General features: G+C 61.5%; 1 protein-coding gene across 1 annotated transcript; it reads left to right on the top strand.

Annotated features, from left to right (window-relative positions):
- The first annotated feature begins 3,842 nt into the window (after window positions 1-3,842).
- On the top strand, window positions 3,843-6,039 carry Zbtb42 (zinc finger and BTB domain containing 42). The gene has a single exon (XM_076847932.1). It carries the CDS (start codon window positions 4,001-4,003, stop codon window positions 5,255-5,257), a length of 1,257 nt encoding a protein of 418 aa, XP_076704047.1. The 5' UTR covers window positions 3,843-4,000; the 3' UTR covers window positions 5,258-6,039.
- The last annotated feature ends 4,543 nt before the right edge of the window (window positions 6,040-10,582 follow it).

The raw sequence follows: 10,582 nt of genomic DNA, 5'->3' as shown, positions 1-10,582 counted from the left end.
CCCTCCCCAGGGAAGGACTCCCTCTGCACACCAGGGAGTGGCTCCTCCCTGAGGCTGTTCTGCTCCCTCTCCAACGCAGCTGACCCAGTGACTGCCTAACCCCAGAGTGGACTTGCCTGGAGGGAGCCTAGTGAGAGGCCCAGTATGCTGCTCAGACTGGATGCCCCCAGAACCTGGGCCTTAGATATCTCTCCATTACTCAATATATGTTGACCCTGGCCACAAGGTCCCCCAGGGCTGATTCTCTAGGCTGACCTCCAAATGGCCACTAGGAGCCATCAGGGCGCCCTCTTGTGGAAGCCTGTGATTCCCTCTGCTCTCTGGGGCCAGTCTCCAGAAGGCCTCCCTGTCTTCTCTAGCCCCTTGGTCTGGCGTGGGCAGTTAGCCCATGCCTGCTGTGAGCTGTGCACCCAGGCAGCAACCAATCCTACCTCTGTCTCTGAATCTACCCTCCTCCCAGTACTGGATCTCCCAGTGGCAGGGCCACCCTTCTTCTCTGACCTCCCAGAAAGAAAGCAAAGTCCTCTCTTTGGAATATCCCTCTCTCCTCCATCAACACAAATGCTGAGGAGAGGACCCAGCCCCATGGCTCAGCCTGGCTGCTGCTCTGACTGAAGTGCCCTACAGCCAGCTGTTTCCAACAAAAACTGTGGCACTGGCCCCTGGAGAGCGCAGCCACCTGCCACTCCTGGAGCACAGACCTCCAGTCCTGTCACCTTCTGCAGCTGCAGGCTGTGCTGGCCATTGGGCAGGACACAGGCTGCAAGGTCTCAGCAGCAGCTGCAGGGCGGGGCCCTGAGGCAGCTCCCAGACCAGATGGTTGGCCTGAGTCTGGAGAGGTACTGCCCACACCACTGTCACCCCAACTAGGGCTCTGTGGTGGCGTCCTGTCATCTCTGTACCTGAGACCCAGCATGGTCCCCAGCACCAACTCAGTGCTGCCTAGACCAGCCTGTCTTTCAGCACAGGGCGAGCAGGGGGAACTTGAAGTTAGATCTTCTGACCTAAGAGATGCAGGGCCTTCTTGCCACTGTCCCCTCCTCTTCTCTGGCCTATCCCTAGTTGGGCAGGTGATCCTGGTATTGCAAGTCTCCTTTTGACCATCTCTGCACTGCTATCTCTTGGTCCTGGAGGCAGAGCAGAGCAGTGTCCAGTCTGAGGAGATACTGCTAGATAGCTGCCATGGAGGAGCTGGGCACGGCTACTTGACACTGAACACCCCTCTGTGCCCATCCATGCACCCGGCAGTGGACACAGCAACCTGGGCTCTGACACGGGAAGGGATGCACCTGACCACACTGCCCAGGGAGCACCCTGGAGAAGGCCAAGCAGGAGTGGAAAGTGGCCTCAGGGTGGAGGTTCAGGGAAGACCACGCTAAGGAGGTGATCTCTGAGCAGAGACAGGAATGAACAGGAGCCAGTAAAGGGCTCTTTGGGGGAGAACATTCCAGAACCTGAGTGACCAGCACTGCAGAGGCTCCGAGACCTTGCTGTGGCCAGGATCTGCAGTTAGCTTTCGCGAAGTCCCCTGCATGTGTTCTGTTTCCTGCTTTGCAGATGAGGATCTTCAGTGTCATGCAGTTAAGGCCTGTGCCAGGCTGGGGGAGCTTTGACTTAGGTGGTCCTGCAGAAGGTCAGACCTGTGCTCACCCCAAGCTCAGCTGCTCCTGCTGGGCAGGGTGGTGGTTGAAATACTCAAGCAAATGGAGGGAGAGAGTGGCTATCTTCAGGAAGGAGTCTTCTGAGAGGGCAGGGCTCTCTTGCCCCTAAACTGGTCTTGGTGGCTTGGTGCAGTGTGATACCAGGGTTTCAAGCTGCAGTTGCAGATTTAGGAAATAAAAATGCAGGACATCTGGTCAAATTTGAAGTTCAAATAAACAAGGAATAATTTTCTAGTATAACGGTAGGACTTTCCTTCTCTTATGCTGTAGATCCTGGCTTCAGTGGACTCCAGCGCCTCTGGCATCCCCTCAAGCCCCCAATCTTCCAGATTTGAACAAGACTCTGGGGCTCCCACCCACCCCCACCGGCCAGGAGTTTTCCCATCTCACACTCCATCACTATGCCCTTCCCCCATGCCTGAGGAGAAAAGTTTGGGGCGCCCCACTTCCCCTATCCCACAAATAGCCTCTGTCCATCCTGCTTGGATACCTGGCGGAGACCCTGACCTTTGTAGTCCAGGCCCTCTCCCAGTGCCACCTCATCTCCACTGAAGGCACCCTTCCACATCCACCCTCCACCAGCCCTGGCTGTGCCCACTTTGCTCCATGCCCTCCACCTCTGGGCTGCCTGGGCATTACAGGCTGGGAATTCCAAATGAGTCTGCTTGGATTGGACTCCGGTTCAGAGGCAGCACCTGCTGTGTGTCCTTAGGCACAGCTCCTGCCCTCCCTCACCTAAAAGAAGGACAAATAAGAGCATCTGATTAATGGGGCCCTGAAGCGGAACTAGGCACTGCCCAGAGTCCCTTTAGACCATGTCCCTGAGAGAAGCTGACCAGCCAGAAGTACAGCCCTCTGCAGGAGAGGGACTCAAGCCCCCCCCCACACACACACACACACAACTCCACTGCTGCCAGGCTGTACCTTCTCCAACAAGAACCGGGTGCCTCCTCTCACCCTCCCACCCTGCTTTCCCTAGAACACCCTCTCCAAGTCTCTCCTCTTTGAGCACTTTCCTGCCTGCCCTGGCTCTGCTTGTTGCTGTGGCCTGTTCGTGTCCCATCCTGTCTCCCCAGAGGTACCCAGTTCTATGCATCCAACACGTAGCTGAGCTCTCCTGGCCTCCAGTCTAGGGTAAGGGCAAGGAATCCCTGAGCTGGGTTCCAGTGGGATCAAGATCCAGCTCAGCGCCTGGAAGTGGGGGAAATTAGCTTAAAGGGAAGCTTCCAAGGAAGAAGGGGATGTCATCTTTTCAGGATTTATGATCTCCCTCCTGCTCCCCTCGCCTGCTCCAAAGCCAGTGCCTCCTCTAGGTGGCCTGAGGCCCGGGTCCTGACTGTGCCCTCAGTGCCCAAGCGCGGGCCAAGAGAAAAAGTGGGCACCCCGAAAGGGGTCCTTTGCAGAGTGGTGCCGTGGGGACCCCAGGGGGAACGCGGAGACCGAGGCTGCAAGTATCGCGAGAGAGCCCCCCATTCTCCCTCCCACACGCCCCGCGGTGTCCCGCACCCCCCTCCCACCGCAGCGCCCTAGCTGGCGGCGCGCGGGACCCGCCCGGTGGGGCCGACAGGGAAGGGTGGCGAGGTGACCTCAGCGGTTCCGCCGCTCCGGGAAGTCGCCTCGGCCCGCCCCCTCCAGCCCCCGCCCAGAGTTTCGCTCTCGGGGCGGGGCGAGCGGCGGGCGGTGCCGGGCCGGCCAAGTTGGAGAGCGCCCCGCCCGGCGCCCTCCCGGTCCCCGCGCCCTCCCCGCCGGGGCGCGCTGTCCGTAGCTCCGTGCGCGTCGGGCCGCACCGGGAGGGCGCGCAGCGCGGGCGGCGACCGGAGAGCAGCGCGGGCGGTGGAGGTGAGCTCGGGGACGTGCTCCCGGCTCCGCCTGCCCTGCCACCGGCCCGCTTCCCGCGGCCACGCTGCCATAAATGGGGCCGGCGGCGGTGGCAGCAGCTGGAGGACTGGGCGGCAGCTGGAAGCTGCGCGGAGGCGCGGGGCGGAGGGGGCGGCCCGGCGACTCCGGCGTCGAGGGACCCGGCGGACGGGCGGGCGCCCCAGAGTGAAGTTCAGGGCCGGGGACTAACACAGGTTCGCGCAGGGGGGCCACTCAGAGCGCGCCCTGGGCCCCGCCCCCGCGGCGGTGTGGCTTCTATTTACTTTCGATCGAGTTTTTCCTGCTCGAGGCAGGTGCCCAGAGAGGCTCCGGGCTGGCGGTTGCGCACCTCACTCCCGCGCGGCTCTGCTTGCACCGGGAAAGAAGATCTTGTCGGGCTGCCCAGGAGCGACCGGTGGCTGCGGTGTCGCCAGGCGCGCTGACAGGCGTCCCGTTTGTGCCCAGGTGATGACGGCGGCAGCATGGAGTTCCCCGAGCACGGCGGCCGGCTGCTGGGCCGCCTGAGGCAGCAGCGCGAACTGGGCTTCCTGTGCGACTGCACCGTGCTGGTGGGCGACGCGCGCTTCCCTGCCCACCGCGCGGTGCTGGCAGCTTGCAGCGTCTACTTCCATCTCTTCTACAGGGACCTGCCAGCAGGCAGCCGCGACACGGTGCGGCTCAACGGCGACATCGTGACGGCGCCCGCCTTTGGCCGTCTGCTGGACTTCATGTATGAGGGCCGCCTGGACCTGTGCAGCCTGCCTGTGGAAGACGTGCTGGCCGCAGCCAGCTACCTGCACATGTATGACATTGTAAAGGTCTGCAAGGGCAGGCTTAAGGAGAAGGACCGGGAACTGGACCTGCAGACCCCTGCGCCTGGGGCAGAGCTTCCTGGCAGGCCACCATGTCCCTTGTCTGCATGGACCCCTGATGTCTGCCCAGCTGCCCAGAAGGCCAAGCTTCCTAGAGTAGGGATCAAAGCTGCAACGGGGCCTCCTCCTTGGCAGGCCCTAGGACAGTCAGAGGGGGCCCTGGACCTGTCCTTGAAGCCTGGCCCAAGACAGGAGCCAGTCCATCCACCCTGCATCCTACAGACACCCCTCCGTAGCCGGATGCAGCAAGGGGCCCAACCACTGGTGAAGGAGGAGCAGAATTCACTGCCTGAACAGGAAGATAGAAGTGTCCTTCAGAACCCCTGCATCCCACCACAGCCAGCCAGCATTCCTGCAGCCCGGGATCTGGCAGTGGACTTGGAGCCGCTGCCCATCCTTGGGGCAGGCAGCCAGGAGCTCGAGCAGGATGCTGAGCGGGTGGTGGGCATGGAGGAGCTCGGCCCCGGGGGGCATCTCTGCATCTGCCCACTGTGCTGCAAGCTGTTCCCCAGTGCCCACGCACTCCAGCTGCATCTCAGTGCTCACTTCCGTGAGCGGGATAGTGCCCGGGCCCGGTTCTCACCCGACAGCGCTGTGCCCACGTGCACGCTCTGCAGCAAGACCTTCTCATGCACATACACCCTGAAGAGGCATGAGCGGACACACTCGGGGGAGAAGCCCTACACGTGTGTGCAGTGCGGCAAGAGCTTCCAGTACTCCCACAACTTGAGCCGGCATGCCGTGGTCCACACCCGCGAGAAGCCACACGCCTGCCGCTGGTGTGAGCGCCGTTTCACGCAGTCTGGGGACCTATACCGCCACGTCCGCAAGTTCCACTGTGGCCTTGTCAAGTCCCTGCTGGTGTGATGCATCCCCTGGGGCCCTGAGGTCAGTGGGAGAAAAGGGGCAGGGCCCTTCCAGATGGGATGGGGATGGAGTCAGAGTCTGGACAGGTGAGGCCCAAGGCTGCTGGCTCTGGAGCAGGCAGGTGGCTCATAGCCTTCCTTCTTCCAGGCGCCCACCACCTCCACTCCCCTGCCCCTGTGGTTGTTCCCTGCAGTTGGGCCCCCACCAGACCCCTCCAGCCATGTCCCAGAGGTGTCATGGCACATGCTGGGGCCTGGGCTCCTTGGTGTGGCACTGGCACATGCTTGGGCCTGGGCTCCTTGGTGTGAGGCGGCTCAGGGGTCCTGTGTCTTGGTACTTTGAGACATCCCTCTGGATGCTCAGGGGTGTCCTCGTGAGCCAGGTGCCATGGTAGGGGAATGACTTGTGTATCAGGTCAGTGAGTCCACAGCAGGGTGTTCAGAGGACAGGTCACTCCTGGGGAGTGCCAGCAGGGACTGCATGGGTAGAGCTGGTATCCCAGGGGTGAGCCCCACAGGGACCCTGGGGCAGCCAGAGAGCCTACTAAAGCTGAGTGTTATTATCAGTTATTGGAGTTATTGTCACAGATTTCAGAGTGTGTGGCGCTGACCACACTGTAACTTTGGACAGAGAAAGTAGGAGTTTTGAAATGGATTCTCTTTGGATCCAGAAAGAGCCTCCTACGGCTACCAGATGTCAGCCAGAGGGAAGGAGGCCTGAGAACCACACAGGGTGCCTCCTTGCAGCCCTGGGGTGACGAGGGAGCTGACAGTGGCAGTCACTACAGGAGCCAAGCTCTGTGTGTGGGAGGCGCTGCTGGGATAAGGCAGGCCTGACTGCAAGGGTCGCCTTCCTCCAAGGGAAGGGTCTCCCCAGAGCTGTGGTTACTGAGCACATGGTCGACAGCTGCCCCGCTTCAGCAGGAACAGTGTTTGCAGAGCCCCCTTTCCCCATGGGACATTGGCAGGAACGGCCGTGACATGGAAGGGGAGGCAGGCATCTTGTGGGCTGGAGCTGTAGCACCCCCCACCCGCCATGGCTGCTGGCCTTGAATGTGAAGGGCCACCCCTGCCCTACCCCCTGCCCTACCCCTGCATTTGCAGTTGTTCGGGGTCGAGCTGCTTTACCCACCTACTCACCAAGCGAATCTTGTTGCCAGAACCTCAAGGGTTGCAACAAGTGGGTGGGGCAGTGCCACAGTGACTCTGGCCTCAGGCCAGCAGGTGGCAGAGCTGCCGGACATCTGGCTTTCCCAGACCACTGGGCTGCTTCTGCTGGGATTGGAAGTGGCACGGAGTCTAGCTAAGTCTAAGTTATTGTTTATTATCCTGATAACACTTGATGTTGTATTTATTCGTCTGCCTGCTCTACAGTGAAATGACAGCTGGCCTTCTCAGAGGGTGGACAGATCATAGATCACCTCCCTGCAGGGTCTGGCCTCTCCTGGTGTGTCCACTGCTGGCCTGGAGGCCAGTGCCTCTCAGTCATGCCATAGACTCCGCACTGTGGGCTGGCTGCAGTCTGGAGAGGACTGGGGGACGAGGAACCAGTTCTGATGATCTTGGCTCCCGCCACCAACCTCTAGAAGGGCTGGGGGACTTTGTGCTGTGCTGTGCCCATGACCTGGAGTTGCCGTGTGCATGGGCATGTGTGTGCATGCACGTGTGTGTGCATTTGGTAAGTCCAGTACCTGGCAGGGCTGTCTAGCCAGCAGCCCTGCCAATAACCAGCCGCTCCTCCACCAGAGCAGGGAAACGGCTGCCTTGCTGGTTTCCCTGAGAGCTCTCCTGGGGCAGGGAAGCCTGCCCTGAGTCACCAACACTGGAGTCCTTGTCCTCTGTGCAGTTACTGTGAAGCTGGTGTAAAGAGAAGGGGTGGGTTTGATCTGCAGCCGGCAGTCAGGTGATGTGCACGTGTACATACCCACATCTGAACCCTACTCATGTGCTACAGTGTGGACCAGGCACATGGAGCACTGGGTGAGGAGCCCGGGGCCAGCCCAGCCACCTGCCATGGGCTCCCTGCTGCTCTGCCCAGAGGGATGGGAGGGCACCCCTGCAAGACGGCTCTTCCCGCTGGGCGCCTGGCTGGGAGGTTTTGTTTGCAGGTCCCTGCTGTGGCCAGCGTGTGCCTGTTGTGGAGATGAGTGCTGTTTTCCGTTTTCATGACATCATGGTGTCACAGTGACAGTGGAATAAAACCCAATGCAGGTGAACATGGCCATGATCATTTCTGGGGATGAGAAGGGCAGGAGGGATGGGCACTGGTGAGCTGGGCTGGGTGCCAATGGGTGGTGGGCACTCTGGGGGCTCTGTCCCAGATGCCACCGTGTGCTCCTATCTGGTAGGACACGTGTCCTGCTGTCTTTCCCCAGGTTTGCTCCCGACTGCAGAGCTGGGCAAGGAGGGACTAGATACAGGCTGGGATGGTGGCATCAGGTGGGAAACCAGGCCCCCGAGGAAACCTGCAAACGCTGGCAGGTGGCTACAGACAGGCCTCAGTCTTGGATCTGAGACCTCCTGCTTCTGGGCTCCAGGTCCTTCTCCCAACTCCCTGACCTCTGTTTCCCCAACCAGCCTTTGCACTCCTGCCTCCCGCCTCATGACTCATTTGTACCTCCTCAGGGTGGGACTGCCTCAGAGGACAGGCCCCCAGGGGTGGCTGGGCTGCTTGTCCCCTTGGGAGGCACCAAGCTCTGTGGAGCCTCGAGCCAGGCTGGCTCTGGGCTGGTGACCCGGTGGGCAGTCCCAGCACCTCCCACCCCACCAGGCGTTAAGCTGCCTACAAGAGTCCCCGAGTCCCCCCCATGGGCTTTGCCTCCCTTACTAAGCCCAGGGGAGGTGGAGCAGGGCGGCCTCCATATGTACTAGCTGTGGCCTGCCCAGACCTGGCTCTGCAGAGCAGCCCACTCTGTTTGGGAAAAGCCAGAATGGAGCCCAAGCTCTGGGCGGGGTGGGGGTCATGGCTTGTTAAAGGATCCCCAGAGGGCCAGCTGAGCTGGCACGAGAAGGGCCCACCAGCTCTTGGGCCCACTCCCATGGCGTTCCCAGTTCTGACCCCAGATGCACACCTTGCTCCTGGGAGGTGGCCTGCCCTGCTCTCTGCACCCCCCCCCGACACCCCCCAGACTAGACCCAAGCCACTGTCCTGCAGGGAGGCCCTCTCATGTTCCCAGCTGGGCCCTGACTGAGCCCAGGCCTTCCCAGTGGGGGTGGAGGAGGCATTTGCCATGCAAACTGGGCAGGGAGGAGGCAGCCTCCGTCCCCTGGGGTGGGGGCTTCCTAGGGCCCCTCTGGCCTGCTCAGCTCTGCCAAGCTGAGCTCACACCCAGCTCACCACTGGAGCCTCCTCCATAGCTGCTGTCCACTTCAGGGCAGTACGGGCCTCCTAGCCCCTCCCTGGAGGCCAGGCAGCCTGACCCGTTGGCTGGATGTAAACTGAGGAAATGAAAGGGCCTAGCAGTGACCGTGGTGGCAAATTCAGGACTTCCCTTTCTTCCAGAAATGTCAGAATCCTGAGCCGTTTGTGGGGGGTACAGGGACACAAAGCTGTCAAAGACCTGGGGCCTCCACTGAGACACTGGCTCTACAGGGCAGCAGGAACAAGGCCAGAGGAATGCAGAGGTGGCCTGTCAGGAGCCTCTGTGGGGATCACATAGAGACAGGCACCAGGCCGGGGCTGGACCAGAGCCAAGGTGCATCAGAGTAAGGAGTCACTGAACAGACGCAGCTTTGGGGTGAACCAGGGTGGCACATGCACAGCAATGGCTGCAGCCCTGGGAAGCCTGGGAGGTGTGAAGCAGGGAGCTCTGGGGGCCAACCCTTCCTTCTCCGCTTCCTCAGCCCCCGGCCCTGGGGTGGAGCTGAAGGGTGCTCCAAGTATATCTGGTCTCTGCCTTTTCCAATTCGTAAATGGCACCAAATCCTTCCCTGGCACAGGGTGGTCCCACAGACACCCAAGGAGCCTAGAGCAAATACACAGGGTGCAGATATGGTTCCACACCTGACCCTCGAAGCACTGTGGAGTGGACACCAAGCCCTCTGGACCTCTGCCCTGGTCTTCCATAGCATCTCTCCTCCCACTCAGACCCACCTTTTCTCGTCACCAGTATGACCGTCCCCTCCACTTCCACGTCCTCCACCCCTGCCACCATCAGCCGCCAGCATCATCAGTACCTTCGTACTGAGCAAAGGAGGTCCTCAGCCCGTGAAGCAGGCCTGTGCCTCCCCTCGTGGATAGCCACTGTCACCTCCTGGCACACATCTGGCAGGGGCCTGCTGATGGTGGCCACCTGTGTGTCCAGCCACCATGCTACTTCCTGTTTCCCGCCTCAGTGTCCGCACCTGTAAGTGGGGTCCAGTGGAGGGGGCATGCCTGTGAGCTCACAGGGCATGAAGAATGGCCCCTGCCCAGCGCCCTGCAGGCCCTCACAGGTCAGAGCGGGGCCCAGGCTGAGGAGAGGGGCCTGAGGCCTTCCCAGGGCGGTGGTCTCCCGGGTCTGCTCCGCGGGGCTTGTGGAGGCTGCTGTTGGAGGACTTTGCTGCTGGCCTGCCTGGATAGACCCACCCCTTAGGGAGTCCGCTCGCTCATGTCTCCCACGCCCTCTCTCCTGCAGCTGTGGCAATGGGGGGTGGCCTGCGGCTGAGGCCGTCCCAGGCTCCAGGCTGGCAGTGGCAGAACACACTCCTGTGGAGTTGCCGGGGGCTGCTGGCTGGGGTGAGCAGAGGTGGTCCAGGGGCCCAGGGCCACCTGAGACCCCAGGTCATGGTGACAGGGCATCAAGGCAGGCCCACGCACCCAGCTCTGGCCCAGGCTCCAAGTGACCCCTGAGAGACTCCGTGGACCTAGGCATCCAGGACTTGCCTTTCTGAATTGGACCCTAGAGCGAGGGAAATATGTGCCCACTTCTCACCTGACAAGGGGCCCCAGGCAGGGTGACCTGGACAGGCCCATGGTCCTGGAGGCTGGAGTCCATCCAAGTGTTGGCAGGAGGGCTCCCACCGAGGCCTTGCCCGGCTTGCCAGGCTTGTTCCTTGGCACCCTGGCCTCCTGTTCTGACAAGGACCCCCGTCACATTGGATCAGTGCAGCCCATTTTACCTTGATCACCTCTCCAGGTCCCACCTCCAAACACAGCAGGGTGAGGTCGGCCGCAGAAGGCCAGCTCCAGCTCCCAGCAAGAGCCAGGCAGGAGAGGGCTCTGCCCTGCCCCGGGAGAGGGCCAGTGGGGTGCAGGAGTGTGGCTCGGGTCCCACAGACACCTCCCAGAGGAATACAGGTGGCTGATGAGCACGTGGGGAAACAGTCACTGTCCCTGGTCACCAGG

Source organism: Callospermophilus lateralis, chromosome 3, assembly GCF_048772815.1.
Source record: "Callospermophilus lateralis isolate mCalLat2 chromosome 3, mCalLat2.hap1, whole genome shotgun sequence".
NCBI classification, from domain to species: Eukaryota; Metazoa; Chordata; class Mammalia; order Rodentia; family Sciuridae; genus Callospermophilus; species Callospermophilus lateralis.
Note: the sequence above shows the minus strand (reverse complement) of the source record. Positions and strands in the feature narration are given on the sequence as shown.